The sequence below is a fragment of the Ostrea edulis genome, chromosome 8 (genome assembly GCF_947568905.1).
Source record: "Ostrea edulis chromosome 8, xbOstEdul1.1, whole genome shotgun sequence".
Taxonomy (NCBI): Eukaryota; Metazoa; Mollusca; class Bivalvia; order Ostreida; family Ostreidae; genus Ostrea; species Ostrea edulis.
This window is the reverse complement of record NC_079171.1, coordinates 38,149,613-38,170,276: the sequence shown is the minus strand read 5'-3', so window position 1 is coordinate 38,170,276 and position 20,664 is coordinate 38,149,613. Positions and strand designations below refer to the sequence as shown.

The 20,664-nt window shown below is 37.3% G+C and overlaps 1 protein-coding gene and 2 long non-coding RNA genes across 4 annotated transcripts in view; 2 read left to right on the top strand and 1 right to left on the bottom strand.

The window, feature by feature from the left end:
- Positions 1-4,281: 4,281 nt before the first annotated feature.
- Positions 4,282-20,664, top strand: part of LOC125661565 (uncharacterized) — a 28,339-nt gene continuing 11,956 nt past the window's right edge. The window contains exons 1-3 of one of the 2 annotated variants that reach the window (XM_048893612.2): positions 4,282-4,403; positions 15,122-15,297; positions 16,077-16,143. In XM_048893612.2, coding sequence (XP_048749569.1) covers positions 4,376-4,403; positions 15,122-15,297; positions 16,077-16,143 — 271 coding nt within the window. In that variant the 5' untranslated portion in view covers positions 4,282-4,375. Of the gene's footprint in view, positions 4,404-14,813; positions 14,889-15,121; positions 15,298-16,076; positions 16,144-20,664 lie in introns of those variants that run through there. The other variant, XM_056146033.1, reaches the window with a different exon arrangement.
- On the top strand, positions 5,324-8,299 carry LOC125647715 (uncharacterized). The gene is made up of 3 exons (XR_008797567.1): positions 5,324-5,641; positions 6,819-7,037; positions 7,910-8,299. It is a non-coding gene; the product is annotated as an uncharacterized LOC125647715 (long non-coding RNA).
- Positions 7,030-9,042, bottom strand: LOC130049046 (uncharacterized). Its single transcript, XR_008797566.1, has 3 exons — positions 8,747-9,042; positions 8,162-8,262; positions 7,030-8,052 (listed from the first exon to the last, which is right to left on the bottom strand). It is a non-coding gene; the product is annotated as an uncharacterized LOC130049046 (long non-coding RNA).

The following is a 20,664-nucleotide window of genomic DNA, read 5'->3' as shown; positions in this document are numbered from 1 at the left end:
GTTTGCTCGACAAACCACTGTGAACATTCCAGACTACTTTGAATGACACTGATTTTTGCCTTCTCTGGACGGACTGTAGGCTCGTCTTGTACCTTATAATCGCCCCCTTCAAACGTAACAGTTTTTCCTCGGTTCCTAAAAATAGCTTCTTAGACGAAAGGTCAAGTTCAGTTTATTCACCCAAACCATAATATTATAATGGTACAGGACAATCTAATTAAAATTAGATGTTGGATCCGCTCGCATACTCGCTACACAAACATCTAACAACATCCCGTAGAGAGTCACGTCAGAGGTCAAATTCGATTAAACAATGAAATCACCGCTGGCAAAATCATTGAATGTTTGTTGAAGCCGATAAGTCTAGAATGATACCGAATTTGACCTCTGACGTGACCCTCTATGGGATGTTTTTAGATATTTGTGTAGCGAGTATGCAAGCGGATCCAACATCTAATTTCAATTATAATGGTACAGGAGGAACATATATATCGCATTACAACTCGACACTTGTCAGAGGCATAGAAAGAGATAATATGTAGACTTAAATATATAATTAATTTATACAAAGTTTGTTATTATAATGGAAAGAGACACGGAAGGCGTGGAGTACAGACTATCCGGCTATATCATGTATTCTTAGAATAAACATACATAGATTTTTTAAATGTTGTAAAATTAGTATTCGACATAAGTTCACAAAAACTTGGATGACATTTGGTGATGTACAATATCTATCATTTGAATATTTCTTTCTTAGATTCGTTAGTTCTTTACATTCAAGGGGTACCTGTAAAGTGCGAAACTAAATCGAAACAAAACGAAAGGAAATCTACCGAAACGAAACCCACCGAAACGAAACGAAACCTACCGAAACGAAACAGATTGTATAATTAAATTAATTAAAAATGGTATCTTAAGCCCCTGTAAAAGTTACCACATATAAATAAAATTCGCCTCCCCTTTGATGTAGGCTTTCGCCTTCACTGATACAAAGTTTTAAAAATTTTAAAAGTTGGAAAGGGGGAGGTGGGGTGAGTAAGCACAAAGTACATATCCGAAGTTGATTAAATACCATGTGCAATTAGTTTCGGGTCCATAGATTTCAGAACGGAGGGTTACAGTCTCAGAGGTGTGGGGAAACACACTAAACGAGTGGTGGGGTCGCCGGTGTTGGATCTGCCTTTGGGCATAGATACATTGTTTGAAGAAGCTGGTGCCTGAGAAAGTTGAAAGCAGGAAGAGCTCTTAACCTCTTAACTTATCTCTAAATGCTGAGGTACGAGTGCTTTAAATAATGGAAAAAAATTAAATAGTATACCATTTTATATGAATGCAATTTTGTAAGATATATATACATGCATTATCAAAAATTATTTTTGATATGCAGTGAATCTAAAGATAACTATACATTTGAGGTGTTGCTAAGACGGGGAATTGAAAACGGGACGGAAAACGGATTTTTTTAATGCAATGATATCAGGAGGAGGTCAGGATTTTGTAAAATCAAAAGGCTTATGAACAATGGAAGCAGAAATTACAAAGAGAATGGGAAGACATACTCAGAATCCACCGTTTGATATACTTCATACAAATACACACTATCCACATGTTTACATAGATTTGTCTTTAGAGCAAAAAATACTGAAACATGTATCTATGCCCAAAGGCGAGTCCAACACCGGCGACCCCACCACTCGTTTAGTGTGTTTCCCCAGATCTCTGACCTGTGAGACTGTAACCCTCCGTTCTGAAATGTATGGATCCGAAACTAATTGTACATGGTATTTAATCAACTAACATGTAGGCCTAAGATACTATTTTTAATTATTATAATTGAAAGAGTTCGGTTATACAATCTGTTTCGTTTCGTTTTGGTAGGTTTCGGTGGGTTTCGTTTCGGTAGATTTAGTTTCGTTTCGATTTCGTTTCGCACTTTACAGGTACCCTACATTCAAGAAAATGAAATTCATCAGCAAAACGAATAAAGCTTTCGAAAAGTATTGTACTTCTTCATTGATTAGATTTAGATTATAATTTCGATAGTTTCCGAAGATACACGATAAACGATTAAATTTCACGATAAACGGAAAACCAGGGCTGATTCATGCAAAGCACGATCTAGACCTGCTAAACGCAAATTTTAACACGATATACGTTAGACCTAATAAACCCAATCAACACGACAGAAAACGGGAAAAAAACTGGTAAACGCAAAGCGCAAAACACGATTCAAAAGGATGTACACGCACGATACGATACGACACACACATGATACGATATACGCACAATACGATAGAATACGCGCACGATACGATAGGATACATGCACGATACGATAGGATACACGCACGATACGATAGGATAAATGCATGATACGATAGGATACACGCACGATACGATAGGATACACGCATGATACGATAGGATACACGCACAGTACGATAGGATACACGCACGGTACGATAGGATACACGCACAGTACGATAGGATACACGCACGATACAATAGAATACATGCATGATACGATAGGATACACGCACGATACAATAGGATACATGCATGATACGATAGGATACACGCATGATACGATAGGATACATGCACGATACGATAGGATACATGCATGATACAATAGGATACATGTATGATACGATAGGATACACGCACGATACAATAGGATACATGCATGATACGATAGGATACACGCACGATACGATAGGATACACGCATGATACGATAGGATACACGCACGGTACGATAGGATACACGCACAGTACGATAGGATACACGCACGATACGATAGGATACATGCATGATACGATAGGATACACGCATGATACGATAGGATACATGCATGATACGATAGGATACATGCACGATACGATAGGATACACGCATGATACGATAGGATACATGCATGATACGATAGGATAAACGCATGATACGATAAAATACACGCATGATACGATAGGATACATGCACGATACGATAGGATACATGCACGATACGATAGGATACACGCATGATACGATAGGATACATGCATGATACGATAGGATAAACGCATGATACGATAAAATACACGCATGGTACGATAGGATACACGCATGATACGATAGGATACATGAACGATACGATAGGATACATGCATGATACGATAGGATACATGCATGATACGATAGGATACACGCACGATACGATAAAATACACGCATGGTACGATAGGATACACGCATGATACGATAGGATACATGAACGATACGATAGGATACATGCATGATACGATAGGATACATGCATGATACGATAGGATACACGCACGATACGATAGGATACACGCATGATACGATAGAATACACGCACGATACAATAGGATACATGCATGATACGATAGGATACACGCACGGTACGATAGGATACACGCACGGTACGATAGGATACACGCACGGTACGATAGGATACACGCACGATGCGATAGGATACACGCACGGTACGATAGGATACACGCACGGTACGATAGGAAACATGCATGATACGATAGGATTCACGGACGATACGATAGGATACACGCATGATACGATAGGATACACGCACGATACGATAGAATACATGCATGATACGATAGGATACACGCACGGTACGATAGGATACACGCACGGTACGATAGGATACACGCACGGTACGATAGGATACACGCACGGTACGATAGGATACACGCACGGTACGATAGGATACACGCACGATTCGATAGGATACACGCACGATAGGATAGGATATGATGTACACGCATGATACGATAGGATACACGCACGGTAGAACACGATAAAAATATCTTAAGATTAATGATGACGAAAACAGTTATATGTATTGTGGAATTAAAAATGAAGAAACGTTTGAAAACTTATGAAATTGTACGAGTTCAAGAAGACTACATAAAAATTAAAAACCACCACATTAGTTTTGAAATGCTTGATCGAGCACAACTGTGTGTAGTGGAAATGTAAGAAAAATATTCCACTTTGGGTGGGATAAAAGCCAGATGTTATGTTTTGAAATTTAACCCAATATTGAATTTCACGTTTTTATATCTATAAAATACTTGCATGTACATGTAATAATAAAGAATCTAATGAAGTTGATGCGGGGCACTACTAATCATTTGCTATAATTAATGCTTTTAAAAATCCGTAGGCCTCTTGACCTCCATCCTATAAAGAAACAGAATCCATCTTCAAAACGAGTAAAATTTATCTGTTTATTTTGTCCACTGGGCCTATCGTATTTCTTTTCGAGATCGGGATTCTGATAATTCCTCATGTAAACTTTGGACTGGACATTCTCGTGATTCTGAACCGGCCGGCGAGAACTAAATATTAGTATGGCTGATGACGAGACCTTAAGAAACGGTATTGTTTTTTATCATTATATGTGTTTCCTTCACATGTCATATGATATTCAATCTGTTAGCATGACAAAGGTAAATTCAAGTTTTAAAAGGTTAAAAGTCAACATAGGCCTGTGTGTTATCTCCGGACCTGTGTAAACAACTCCTATGGTCCGCTATTTATCGACTATATATTGCCCTCCGTCAATGTAAGATAATAGTGAAATGCATACAAATATTAGGTTAAATTATATGCAGAATTAAAACAATGCAGACGGCTTAGGATTTTAAAACATGCGCGTGGTTGATCACCGTAGGGTCACAGGTGCTTGGGTCATAATATATGAATACACATCTAACCTTATGCATATGTAAATGATTATTTACATATGTATAAGATTAGATGTGTATTCATACATTTCTTGCAAAGATAAAGATAAATTAAGTCTTTTCATTATGTACGTGGATCAATTGTTGATTAATATTTTTCATTATATAATCAAATGTAATTTCATAAGTTTAATATATTTGGTTTGCTGAAACTGACCGAAATATCTTCAGTACCTACCAGAGGTTCACAGTTCTATAGTTGGAGACAGACCTGTTAATACATGTACCTGGACAGATTAAGAATAAAAGGTAGCTGGACATTACCTGAGCACAGGAAGCAGAGTTGACAGACCAGTGTTGGGTGTTATTGTTATGAAAACGTCACCAACCACCCCCCCCCCCCCCCCCAACCCCTAAATGTTTATTTAACAGTTAAAATGAAGAACTTATAGGTAGTTCTTGTTAAACTAAGGAATTTGAACAGAAACTTTTACATCTTCCCCAATTCAACAGTCATTTGTACATTATTTAATATTATTACTTATAAGTATATTATAAACTGATAGTGCATGTTATGAATAGCCGTGTTTCGAGTTCCTCCGGAACACGGTTTTTATTCTGTGTTTAGTCACGCCGCTTCAAAAATGTTCAGCAGGGTTACTTCCGGTTTCTCGTTGTTCACCAACACTTCGCGTATTAAATGTATTAGTTTGGGATGTATGGGGGTACGTATTTGTTTGTCAACGTTTGATAAGCTACCATTGGTCAAATTCAACGGAAGACTTAGAGAAGACGACGATGTTGCAGTGTAACTTGCAGATCTATGCAGAAGGCCTAACTGTCTAGGAACCCTAGGCCCTATCTAGTACAGTACTAGCCATAGTGGGACATGAAAAGAACGTATTAGACTCGGTGAAACCTACCAGATAGGTAAATCAAAATAGTTACTACTTTTTTGTAGAACGTTATATATGATTAAACAAAACACAATGTCTTAAAGTGATTCATAAAGCCGACATTGTGCCCAGTACTGACTTCTGTGGAAATGAGGGGGTTAGGCTATTTATACAATGTATTCGTTCATTCCTAGTGCGGGTGTAAAGTCTCACAAATATTTCGCTGCATGTTTTTTAGTGCAAAACTAGACCTGGACAGCTTTTTGTTTTTTCTATAAACAAATTCAACAATGTCATAATTTGTGGAAAGCCTTTTGAATTTTACTGATTTTCTAACAATTTTATAAAAAAATAATTTGTTTTCATATATGATGTAAAAGAAACCAAATATGAATAACCCCCTCGTTTCCACAGATATTACACTATGTAAACTCAGATTCAACAGATTGCCTAATATCCATTATTTTGTTGATCCTCATTCATAATTAAATCAATTCATGCTGATTTGAGAAACTCTTTCTAAGGTGCACAGGCCCGTAGGCAGGATTTTTCAAGGGGGGGGGGTACATAGACTCGCAATGCGAGTCTATCACCTCGCACCGCGAGGTGCCACTACGGCTCAAGGCCCCCAGAAGCTCTGGGGTATTTGGTGCAAAATCCTGCAATCTAGCAATTTCCTGGCACTTAATTTGAATTTTGGAATCATGCCTTTTTTACTATGAATTTTCATAAAAAATCCCGACTTTAATAGTCACAATTCAAACAAAATGTCGACTTTAATAGTGCTTAGTAGTTTTCAAGGGGGGGGGGGGTTTCGTATGAACCCCACAACCCCCCCCCCCCCCCCCCCCCCCCCCTGGCTACGGGTGTGGTGCAGTGAGACATTTTTGAAAAGTAACATTTGTGAATCAAAATTATATTTCTGAGGAATGTGGTTTACAATATATTATTTTTGAAAAATTTTGCAAGTACAACATGTACATTGGTGGAATTTTATCATTCACTGAAATTGGATTTTTACACTTTTCAAAGTTAATTTCATAAAAGATTTGAAATAGCTAAATCAAGCTCTATAGCTTAATATAGAGATTGTACTGGACCTGTTCATGTACATGTACCTAAAGATTTCACAAAATAAGTGAAACAATTTTGACCTTAAAATATTTTGTTCGATACATGCATGCTTGTAAAACCAGATATATATCTTGCAGGTGCTGTGATGGTGTACATATATGACCTGCTTTGGTCTGAATGGTTTGCTATTAAACTATGGACAGGACAGTGGTATCATCTGTGAATGACTGACCATGCTGATTATGTCAAAGCTGTGGATTATTTCTACATAAATGATCTTCGTACTAATCAAAGACACAACAGAATGCGATATATGCTACCAAAAATGACCACGACAAAACAAAAATGTTATATGGGTGAGAATAATTTAATATCATATCTACTAAGTTATAAATGATATCCTCCCTAATTTAAACATCGATATTTGAAAATTATTATTTATCAACTAATACTTGCGTCACAAGTCTTTCATTTATAAGTGACTCATTTAATAAGAAGAATTTTTAGTATGAAAGTGACTCTAGTAGATACATGCATTTCAATGACTTTTCATAATTCCAATGTCATGAGTATTTGTGATCATTGCTCAAATTGTTATCATTGAACAAAATATATATGCTCATGATTAAGGTATATTCCTCTTAGTGACATCATTTCCATTCTGTGCACATAGATGTAGCAGTACAGAGAAAATCCATTATATGCATCAAAAGTTTGAGAAAAGTTAATTGACTTGTATATATTAACAAAATTGAAAAAAAAGAATTAATGCTGTTTAATTCCATATATTGCAGAGGAAACGAAAGAGTATTTAAGACCGTTTGTGTTCATTCAAATATTATGTTGGTAGATCTTGTTTGAGTTTGCTTTATACATGACACATGCTTAGTGCCCAGGAGGGCTCTTGTGATGAAATATGCACATTTTCGGATTCATGTCAGAACATTGAATGCAAGCAAACTCCCATGAGTACAATGTATTAGGGAAATCAGATACATGTAAAATATAGTAAACTTTATTGATAAAAGTTATGAAAATTCATAGATTCAGTTTTAATATGAATGACTACATCTGATGTATTCCTGAATAAGGTCAAGAAATATATATGCAGTTAATGATATTTTTCTAACAAATACATTAAATATTATTTTTGCATTTTCACAACTTTGCTTCTTGAATTGACAATAATTTATCGTCAATATTGTGGTATCCTTCCTCTTTTTTACAGGGATATTGGAAGTGGATCATCCATTTTCCTTGCCTTTCCCTCGAGGTCTTCAGACAGTGTCTCTATACACCATTAACCATGTTGGTTAGCTCTCATGATGTCATGCCATTACTGCCAGATTACCTATAATACTGCCAGACTACCTATAATAATACCAAAATATCAGAATTAAAATTTCAAATACACTACATTTGAAGCAGCAAAAGAAAAGAATTGCAGATGTATAATACACAAAAGGATATTGATTCTTACCCAGCTGAAATGAATTAATAGTTGAACTTTCCCTCAGCTGTTTTACTGCATACCAGTCAATAATTCCAGTCAACATAAGGAGTACAGTCATTGTTATCAACCTGTGTATATATGTTGAATAGATTATGAAGAAAAAAAATCATTCTCATTTTTCTTACTAAATGGGAGAGCACATAAATATGAGTGGAAGTGTACATACATGTAATTTCTGATGTATACAAAGCACACTGCTTGGTCAAATTGGAGCAAAGATGAATGAGAGTTCTTTGATATGAATTGAAATTTATTTGGAAGTAAATGAACTATCTGTATGGAGCTTGGATGAATGATTATTGCAAATCCTAATCTGTAAGAATAGATCCCCCAATATTATAATTATATGTCCCCCCCCCCCCCCCCCCCCCCCCGCCCGAAATTGCCTATGAGCCTAAACCATGAGTTCGAAGTGTAAATTCTCTGATATATGATAATCTACTATCAATTTAGTGCCACATGATCACCATTGTAAAATGCATACATTGCTCAAATCTATGTGGATGAGGGTACATGTATCAACTAGGCCTATTTGTAAAGGGCAGTACATACCTCTTGGCTTTCTTAAAACTTGGATCACTGTTTGTTATCTTCGCCTTTCATATGGTGAAATGGCTAGAACAGGGATGCTTCTGTGTTGGTTCAGCTTTTACGGAACGTAATAATCGCTCTAATTTTCTGCACTGTTCTGCTGCTCGTGGTTTTCTAAACAAATGACGCCATCGTTTCCTCTGCGTGGACATTTTTTTCCAGGGTTGGGAAAGGGTGAACTTTAACATCATCCAAAGTAGATATACACCCCTTTCTTTCCATTATCTGAATTGCGACCTTTCGTGCCACAAAATGCATATTTTGTTAAAGACAGTTTTGTTACCAGAGTAAACAATACCAACCGGAAGTACCCCTGCTGAACATTTTGTTCAAGTCACGTGATCGGCGTGGCTAAATGCGAAAAATCCCGGGTGTTCCGGATGAACTCGAAACGTGCCTATTACAGTATTTACCATAATGGCTACTTAAACAGACTACAATGACCAAATAATTTTCAATTGACCAGAGATGGGGCGATTACATTGTAAATGTAATTGATTACGATTACTTTGAAAATCTATGATTACGATTACACATATTTTGAAAGTAATTGATTACGATTACTGTGAAAAGTAATCATGATTACATGCTTTTGAACAAGAAAAACAACAAATATTTACTGGTTTTATGAAAGATGCTAATTAACAATAGAGCACAGTATAGTGAACTACTAATTAGGAGTGAGCTCATACTCATTAAGTAACAATAGATCAATGAGATCAATGAGATGTACAGTAAATGATACAGGGTATACTAGTTCAGATTATTAAGTTTAATTTAAACAGATTTAGACCTTAGTTGCTATTGAATACATGCAAATACTGTAAGTATAATATCATATAGATATGGATAAATCTTATGATGGCACACATAACATACATAAGCTCTAACTGTTATCTATTAAATAATTATTTTAATATAAATATAAAGTAATCATTGTAATCATTATTGTAATCATAAATTACGATTACTTTGCCAAAGTAATTGATTACGATTACGATTACTTTGCTTTAAAAACAAATGTAATCAATTACAATTACTGATTACGATTACCCCATCTCTGGTATTGACCGGTTTTAACCAGTATTGACCACCGGCCCGGTCAATACATAAATGATTTCATTTTACATCAATTAATTTTTCATATGAATAAAAGTAATATTTTGGACTCTTTTAGAATGTTATGTTTAGGCCTATACCCAATATATTAAATTTCCGTAGAAGTTTCTACTTTCAAATTGTAAATAAAGATTGGAGACAAAGGTGTTTAGAAGGGAAAAAATGTTGTCGGCACTTATATATCATAGATTACGCGCGTATTAAAAGTCCTATGGTTTGAGTTTTGGAAATCTTCATAAAATATTGGTCACTCAGTATGTGTCACCTGTAGAATGATATGCGGCAAGATGTATATTTTATCGTCTGCGTTTAATTTTGTTTACATTCTATCTCGAAGAAACGTCAAATTTTCACAACCCTAGAAACAAATTATCATATAACTTTTTCACAGGGAGAGAAAATAATCAGACAGCGATTGCAAATATAGTGTCAACAGACCTCAAATGTAGAACATTCGCTTTGTAGTTGGTAGGTCGTGAGTTCAAGCCCAGCACGGCCGCGTCAAACATACTTAGGACTTAAATATAGGTGGTGATTGTTCGTTCACCAAACACCTGCCATTTAGAAGTGAGAATCACAGGTCTTTCGGAGATTACCTTAAAACGGAGGTCTCGTGTCGTGGCAGCCGTTGGTACGTTAAAAAATCCTCACTGCCGCGGCCGTAAGTGCTAAACATAGGTCTAAATTTGTGGTAATCTCAGCTGAGATTCGGTTCGGCTGAATATTTGGACTTACGCTTTCACCAAATCTCGGAGCAGTCCTTCATAGTTCATGTCTGGGAACATATGTTCAGCTTCGACCGATTCTAGTAATTACTGCAAGTGTACTTTAGATGACACTGCTGTTCACTTGAAATAAGTTAGTTGACAACGAAAGCAACTCCCTATCACTATTAATGCTGCATTACTTACCATCTAAAGTATGTAAATTCCAGAAAATAAACTATCACTAAATTTTCCATACAAATGATAACCCGGCCCTCTCATTCAATATATGGTCGGTTGGTTTACAATAATTTCCTCCAATTATTGGAGTACCGTTTTGTAAACAACATAGATCTGCGTGCACTGTGAAATGGTCCATGGTAAGTAAAAAAGAGACATTTTTAAATTAAAAGGGGTATTCGATATTTCATCATCCGAAATTGAAGAGTTCCTATTGCAATTGGTTGTCATCCGTCGTCGTGCGTTAACAATTGAACATTTTTAACTTCTTGATAACTACCAGTCCTGACCAATGCTTTTCAAATTTGGTATGAAGCATCTTTGGGACAAGGGGGACATAAATTGTAAATTTCAGGACTCCAGCTCCCCTGGGGCCTTAGGAACGGAGCAAAAACTGCCCAAAATTGACCAATTTTCAAAAATGTAAGAAAAACTAAATGCATGACGATGGAAAGCAGGAAGGCCTCTTCCAAAATTATAAATTTCATGATTCCCGAGGTAGGGGTTCTGAACCCAGGGCGGGGCCAAACTTGTTATATAGTTTTTTTGTGTAAAACACTTAAATATCATCTTCTTTAGTGCTATTGATAATAAATTGAAACTAAATGGATAGAGCAGGTAGTCTTTTACCAAAATAGTAAATTTGATGATCCCCAGAGTAAGGGTTCTGACCCCAGGGTGGGGCCAAACTTAGTATTTAATATGTGACAGTGTATGTTTGCTGATACTGTATAAAATCGAAATGCATACTTAGGAATATAACAGAAAAGGATGTACAAAAATATGGTGAATTTCGATCATAACCCAGGGTTATGACTTTAGGATGCTCGAGTCCAAATTAGTAATATCTTTTTATGTTTTTTAAAACATTAAAATGTTAATACACCTATTATTTAAAGCCTTTCATCGGTGTATGTACTTTTGAGGGCAGTGGAGTTTTAAGAATACATCTTGTTTTATACTGTTGCTGAACATTAGAATTTAGCTTAGATATTCAGAACAGGAATTTTTTCCTAGATTTCATAGACTTTATAGAATTAGTGATAAACCTTTAAAACGAAAATCCAATGACCAGGAATCTCACAGTCTTTCATGTTTTAATATAGAAATAATACTACTTTTTTTTCGGTCTGGTAAAATGCGATTCGGTCCGGTAATGTTCCTGTGTTTACCAGACCGAATGTCCTGTAAAACATTTCAACTTTTCGCGATCACTGTGTTCAGGTGACTGATACAGCCTCTGGGTCTCTTGTTTTTTTTAATTAGCGATATGCAATTACATGTAGGTATATATGGAGATCCATGTACATGTACTATGTTTCAGTAATTTAATGAAACAGACTATAGGAGCTCTTCAATTTCAGGAGATGAAATATTGTGCCATGGAAGTCGTCATTTAAATGAAAAATTTAGTGACTGTTTTCATTTTGGAATTTTCATATTTAGAGGGTATTAAAGGAAAACAAAATTGATAATGATAAAGAGTTAGTTTAACAGATAAAAGATATATTTCTATCATGCACAAAGTTTGATTAAATAAAGATTTTGCCATTGCATGTACATGAGGTTGGAGCTACCTTAACGTAGTTCCACACTCGTGTGACGTCATAGGATTTTGCAAAGTCAATAATTTAATGACAGGAACAAAAATTTTGTTGGAATCTTTTTAAATAGTTATTGTAAAACTTGTTAGCCATAAAATATTTCAAAATTCTTAGTTATATTTGAATAGTCAAATATATGTTTCAAAATATTGAATCCAAGGACAATAACTCTGTTTTCATTCAATTATTTATCAAGTCCATAATGTGATATATTTCCTTTATTTTTGACAAACATTTTACCAAGGCGATAAGGAATCATTATCTGTGTTTTTTCATGAAATTACATACAATTTTAATCCTGAGTGATTTAAATAGTTCAGCTGTCTGGTGCCAGACTTCAGTTTTTGATGGGGGTATACATAATTTATTGATTCCAAACAAAAAAATGCTACCTAAACCCCAAAAATCCAGGACTAAGGACCTACCTTAAAGCAATACTAGCTGTCGTTTTGGTGTCGAAAATTTTTGTTCCAAAATTGTGATTTACAATTTCAATGACAGAAGAAAATAAGGTTTTATAAACTTTTGTTATAAGCTCAACTGAGCCGAAGGCTCAAGTGAGCTTTTCTGATCAAAATTTGTCCGGCGGCGTCGGCGGCATCAACTTTTCACATTTTCATCTTCTTCTCCAGTACCACTAGACTAATTTCAACTGAACTTGGCCCAAAGCATCCTTTGGTGAAGGGCTTTCAAGTTTGTTCAAATGAAGGGGCATGACCCCTTAAAGGGGAGATAATTACAACATTGCAAAAATAGGGTGGGATCGATCATTTAAAAATCTTCTTCTCAAGAATCACAGGGCCAGAGGAGCTGAAATTTACATGAAAGCTTGCCAACATAGTGCAGATTCATGATTGAAAAAATCATGAGCCCTGGGAGTAGGATGGGGCCACAGTAGGAGATCAAAGGTTTACATACAAATATATAGGGAAAATCTTTAAAAATCTTCTTCTCAAGAAACACTCGGCCAGAAAAGCTGAGATTTACTTGATAGCTTCCTGACATAGTGCAGATTCAAGTTTGTTAAAATCATGACCCCTGGGGGGTAGGATGGGGCCACAATAGGGGATCAAAGTTTTACATAGTAATATATAGAAAAAAATCTTTAAATAAAAATCTTCTCCTCAAGAACCATTGTGCAAAAGAAGTTATATGTGCATGAAAGCTTCCTGACATAATGCAGATTCAAGTTTGTAAAAATTCATGGTTGGGGGCCACAATAGGGACCAAATTTTTACATGCAAATACATATGGAAAATCTTTAGATATGGGCCAAGGTGACTCAGGTGAGCGATGTGGCCTATGGACCTCTTCTATATATTTGTGTTGAAACCTATCCAGAGGCACTAAATGAAGTATACATTGTCTTCCCATACAAAATTTTTTTCTATATGATACTGTATAATTATATTCAATAGAACCGAAATCTTTATTTTGATGAATACTTAAACTTAGTAATGTTATCAATGAGTACTATGGTTAAATTTAAGTTACATACAAAACTATCATTAGAGCACATTTTTACAATGAAATAAAATTTTCAGATTTTGAGCTAATATAACTTAATTTATAAAGTATAATAAATGTATGCTATACATGTAATTCTAATGTAGAAAGTATGGAAGAAGTGCATTGGGAACTTTACTGTTGTAGCATCCTCAATCCTGTGCAGTTCTGCTCAAAAGCCGAGGAGCTAATGTCCTTTATTTTGAAACAGTATATTGAACATATCGCTATTTCAACAAAGCTCATGATTCAAGGGTGTGAATTAGATAATTGAACTATAAACACATGCTAATCTCAGAAGGAAACCTGGTGAGTGCATGGGGACTCAGCACAGTGTGTTAAGGAAGCACACGATCGAAGCACAGGGTGAACAGTGAATGCAAGATGAATGGTTTATTCGGAACGTTTCGGGTGTTTTCCTCACATTGTACTTATTACATATTCGGACAAACTCTTTACAGTGTCTTACAATCAATACCACTGACACAGGCTTTCCAAACTTCTGCCGAAAAATTCAAGTTATTCTTCGCAACTGATTCGTTTTTTTTAAATACCACACATAACGATCAAGCAGGGTTTATTTATTTGACAACTTCACCTTAAAATGATATTACATATATGTACATGTATAGTTATCAATCTGAAAATTTTACGTCAATTGTTATAAAAATGTACTATTATGATAGTTTTGTGTGTAACTTAAATTACTTTAACCATAGTTATTAAGAAAATTAAAACTAAGTGCAAGATCTTATCAAAATAAAGATAATTTCAGTTCTATTGAATGTATAGCATATTACATGTATATAGAAATTATTTTTTTTTACAGGAAGACTTTAATGTAATTTTCATCAGGATATGGGGCTCACGGCGGGTGTGACCAGTCGACAGGGGATGCTTACTCCTCCTAGGCACCTGATCCCACCTCTGGTGTGTCCAGGGGTCCGTGTTTGCCCAACTATCTATTTTGTATTGCTTGTAGGAGTTAGGAGATTGATCACTGTTCGTTATCTTCACCAATGTTATAAACCTTATTGTCTTCTGTCATTGCAATAGTAGCTAGATCACATTTTTCACCCCATAATGACAGTTATTATTGCTTTTTAAGGAGATTTGGTCAGTATTTTGATGAGCTTGTCATAATTAAAATATTTTCACATCAGGGGTGCGTATGAACCTAGATGCCTGGCTGGAAAGGCTGCGATGTGGAGGAAATATCGAAAGACAGCAATTCTTCAAAAAGAAATTCTTGGAGAGGCTCCGGACGTCAGCTGTTGCCATAGAAACTGAAAAAGCAAATGAACAGCACTATGAGGTTCCAACAGAATTCTTTCAAACAGTAGGTCAACACTTTTTGCCCCCCCCCCCCCCCCCACACACACACACACACACACACACACATTACATGTTGACAGATCTGCAATTAGATTGAAATGAGATCTTTGATCCACTACTGAATCTGATATGTTGATTGTCATCAGTAGCAGTGAGATTGTTAGATGTAGAATTTTTATATGTGTATTTCTTCATAGCTTTAACATCCCATGGGGATCCGGGTTAGAATAGGTCCTCAATACCCCCTTGCTTGTCGTAAGAGGCGACTAAATGGGGCGGTCCTTTGGATGAGACCGCAAAAACCGCGAGGTCCCGTGTCACAGCAAGTGTGGCACGATAAAGATCCCTCCCTGCTGAAAAGCCATAAGCGCCGAGCATAGCTGATAGGCCTAAATTTTGCAGCCCTTCACCGGCAGTGGTGACGTCTCCATATGTGTGAAATATTCTCGAGAGGGACGTTAAACAATGATCAGTCAGTCATAGCTTTAACAATGCATTTCTATATAATATCATGAATTTGTAAGGTAAACCAGACAAAGTTCTACATTTTATGCTGGGTGAGTATTCCTTTTAACAACAGGCAAAGAGAGAGAGAGGAATTGAAGAAATGAACAAACAAAATTATGTTGATAATTCACTTTTCATTTAACCAACTTTCCTAAAATCTGTGTGTGTAGTTGACTTAAAACAAAGAATTTATTTTGGTTGCATATAGCTAAAGAGTTATATGTTGTACCGGTATTCATTTGGTCCAGAAATTTAATATCCTTCATTTTTTAACAGGTACTTGGACCTAGATTGAAATACAGTGGTAGTATTTGGAATGAAAACACTGGTGATTTAGCAGATGGTAAGTTGTATAACCCAAATAGGTATTTCCATGTACTCTTTCTCTATAAATGTGTACACGTTTATGGGGGGGATCTGGGCTAGAATAGATCGTCAGTACCCCTTGTTTGTCATAATTTGATGAGATTTACAATGGGGTGTTAGGTGGGGGTGTGTTGTATGTTGGGGTGTTTGATGGTGAGATTTATTATGGGATATTGGGTGAGTTGTATGTCGGGGTGTTTGATGATGAGATTTATGATGGGATGTTGGGTGTGTTGTATGTCAGGGTGATTAATGATGAGATTTATGATGGGATGTTGGGTGTGTTGTATGTCAGGGTGATTAATGATGAGATTTATGATGGGATGTTGGGTGTGTTGTATGTCGGGGTGTTTGATGATGAGATTTATGATGGGATGTTGGGTGTGTTGTATGTCGGGGTGATTGATGATGAGATTTATGATGGGATGTTGGGTGTGTTGTATGTCTGGGTGATTGATGATGAGATTTATGATGGGGTGTTGGGTGTGTTGTATGTCGGGGTGTTTAATGATGAGATTTATGATGGGATGTTGGGTGTGTTGTATGTTGGGGTGTTTGGTGATGAGATTTATGATGGGATGTTGGGTGTGTTGTATGTCGGGATGATTGATGATGAGATTTATGATGGGATGTTGGGTGTGTTGTATGTCTGGGTGATTGATGATGAGACTTATGATGGGATGTTGGGTGTGTTGTATGTCGGGGTGATTGATGGTGAGATTTATGATGGGATGTTGAGTGGGTTGTATGTTGGGGTGTTTGGTGAGATTTATGATGGGATGTTGGGTGTGTTGTATGTCGGGGTGTTTGATGATGAGATTTATGATGGGATGTTGGGTGTGTTGTATGTCGGGGTGTTTGATGATGAGATTTATGATGGGATGTTGGGTGTGTTGTATGTCGGGGTGATTGATGGTGAGATTTATGATGGGATGTTGAGTGGGTTGTATGTTGGGGTGTTTGGTGAGATTTATGATGGGATGTTGGGTGTGTTGTATGTCGGGGTGTTTGATGATGAGATTTATGATGGGATGTTGGGTGTGTTGTATGTCTGGGTGATTGATGATGAGATTTATGATGGGATGTTGGGTGTGTTGTATGCCGGGGTGTTTGGTGAGATTTATGATGGGATGTTGGGTGTGTTGTATGTCGGGTTGATTGATGATGAGATTTATGATGGGATGTTGGGTGTGTTGTATGTTGGGGTGTTTGGTGATGAGATTTGTGATGGGATGTTGGGTGTGTTGTATGTTGGGGTCTTTGGTGAGATTTATGATGGGATGTTGGGTGGGTTGTATGTTGGGGTGTTTGATGATGAGATTTATGATGGGATGTTGGGTGTGTTGTATGTTGGGGTGTTTGGTGAGATTTATGATGGGATGTTGGGTGTGTTGTATGTCTGGGTGATTGATGATGAGATTTATGATGAGATGTTGGGTGTGTTGTATGTCTGGGTGATTGATGGTGAGATTTATGATGGGATGTTGGGTGTGTTGTATGTTGGGGTGTTTGATGATGAGATTTATGATGGGATGTTGGGTGTGTTGTATGTTGGGGTGTTTGGTGAGATTTATGATGGGATGTTGGGTGGGTTGTATGTATGGGTGTTTGATGATGAGATTGATGATGGGATGTTGGGTGTGTTGTATTTTGGGGTGTTTGGTGAGATTTATGATGGGATGTTGGGTGTGTTTTATGTTGGGAAGTTTGGTGAGATTTATGATGGGATGTTGGGTGGGTTGTATGTTGGGGTGTTTGATGGTGAGATTTATGATGGGATGTTGGGTGTGTTGTATGTTGGGGTGTTTAATGGTGAGATTTATGATGGGATGTTGGGTTTGTTGTATTTTGGGGTGTTTGGTGAGATTTATGATTTGATGTTGGGTGGGTTGTATGTTGGGGTGTTTGATGAGATTTATGATGGGATGTTGGGTGTGTTGTATGTCGGGGTGTTTGGTGAGATTTATGATGGAATGTTGGGTGGGTTGTATGTTGGGGTGTTTGATGAGATTTGTGATGGGATGTTGGGTGTGTTGTATGCCGGGGTGTTTGGTGAGATTTATGATGGGATGTTGGGTGTGTTGTATGTTGGGGTGTTTGATGATGAGATTTATGATGGGATGTTGGGTGTGTTGTATGTTGAGGTCTTTGGTGAGATTTATGATGGGATGTTGGGTGGGTTGTATGTTGGGGTGTTTGATGATGAGATTTATGATGGGATGTTGGGTGGGTTGTATGTCTGGGTGTTTGATGGTGAGATTTATGATGGGATGTTGGGTGTGTTGTATGTCGGGGTGATTGATGATGAGATTTATGATGGGATGTTGGGTGTGTTGTATGTCTGGGTGTTTGATGGTGAGATTTATGATGGGATGTTGGGTGTGTTGTATGTCGGGGTGTTTGGTGAGATTTATGATGGGATGTTGGGTGTGTTGTATGTCGGGGTGATTGATGATGAGATTTATGATGGGATGTTGGGTGGGTTGTATGTCTGGGTGTTTGATGGTGAGATTTATGATGGGATGTTGGGTGTGTTGTGTGCCGGGGTGTTTGGTGAGATTTATGATGGGATGTTGGGTGTGTTGTATGTCGGGGTGATTGATGATGAGATTTATGATGGGATGTTGGGTGTGTTGTATGCCGGGGTGTTTGGTGAGATTTATGATGGGATGTTGGGTGGGTTTTATGTTGGGGTGTTTGATGGTGAGATTTATGATGGGATGTTGGGTGTGTTGTATGTTGGGGTGTTTGATGGTGAGATTTATGATGGATGTTGGGTGTGTTTTATGTTGGGGAGTTTGGTGAGATTTATGATGGGATGTTGGGTGGGTTGTATGTTGGGGTGTTTGATGGTGAGATTTATGATGGGATGTTGGGTGTATTGTATGTTGGGGTGTTTGATGGTGAGATTTATGATGGGATGTTGGGTGTGTTGTATGTTGGGGTGTTTAATGGTGAGATTTATGATGGGATGTTGGGTTTGTTGTATTTTGGGGTGTTTGGTGAGATTTATGATTTGATGTTGGGTGGGTTGTATGTTGGGGTGTTTGATGAGATTTATGATGGGATGTTGGGTGTGTTGTATTTTGGGGTGTTTGGTGAGATTTATGATGGAATGTTGGGTGGGTTGTATGTTGGGGTGTTTGATGAGATTGATGATGGGATGTTGGGTGTGTTGTATGTCGGGGTGTTTGATGATGAGATTTATGATGGGATGTTGGGTGTGTTGTATTCCGGGGTGTTTGGTGAGATTTATGATGGGATGTTGGGTGTGTTGTATGTTGGGGTGTTTGATGATGAGATTTATGATGGGATGTTGGGTGTGTTGTATGTTGAGGTCTTTGGTGAGATTTATGATGGGATGTTGGGTGGGTTGTATGTTGGGGTGATTGATGATGAGATTTATGATGGGATGTTGGGTGTGTTGTATGTCTGGGTGATTGATGATGAGATTTATGATGGGATGTTGGGTGTGTTGTATGCCGGGGTGTTTGGTGAGATTTATGATGGGATGTTGGGTGTGTTGTATGTCGGGGTGATTGATGATGAGATTTATGATGGGATGTTGGGTGTGTTGTATGTTGGGGTGTTTGGTGAGATTTATGATGGGATGTTGGGTGTGTTGTATGCCGGGGTGTTTGGTGAGATTTATGATGGGATGTTGGGTGTGTTGTATGTTGGGGTGTTTGATGGTGAGATTTATGATGGGATGTTGGGTGTGTTGTATGTTGGGGTGTTTGATGGTGAGATTTATGATGGATGTTGGGTGTGTTTTATGTTGGGGAGTTTGGTGAGATTTATGATGGGATGTTGGATGGGTTGTATGTTGGGGTGTTTGATGGTGAATCTAGTTTTGTATTTAGATGTAATACAGTGTATCTCTAACAATGATGTCTCAAATTTTATTGATATATCAATGTAAGTTGAAAGTGCCAATTACATTGTTTGTATTTTAACCTCAATGTCTTGAACCCTTGGATGTCTTTTAAAGTTTATTCTTGGCCCCATCAAGTTCGAAATAAAAAGGTTTGAATGTACATGCAATAATATGCCTCCCTCCATCTTAGTTATAGCTCTGATGACTGCTAGGTGACAATTCCAAATGAGCTGTATATGTAAGATGATGTAATGACGCGTTTCTGTGTGAGGCTTCATAATTTTTTTTAGGGGGAGGGGTTATTTTGTAGAGGGTGTAAATAAATCTCAGTAGAGGGATAAGTAGGAATCACAGCATGAATCTGGAGGGGGGGGGGGGGGAGAGGGAGGTAAAGGGATTGACTGAACCTCCCTGTTAACCCCCCTCCCCCAACTACCCCCCCCCCCCCCCCCACCAACCAACACACACACATATAGATAACAATTTCAGAGTTGCTTGTTGTTACCCCTCCCAGGAAAAAAATTGAATCTGCATATGTAGGATCTAGGCTTTATACATGATGTAATTCCAACAGGTCTCTATTTGAAACTTTCTGGATTTCAAAAGTACTAGTGAGTAACA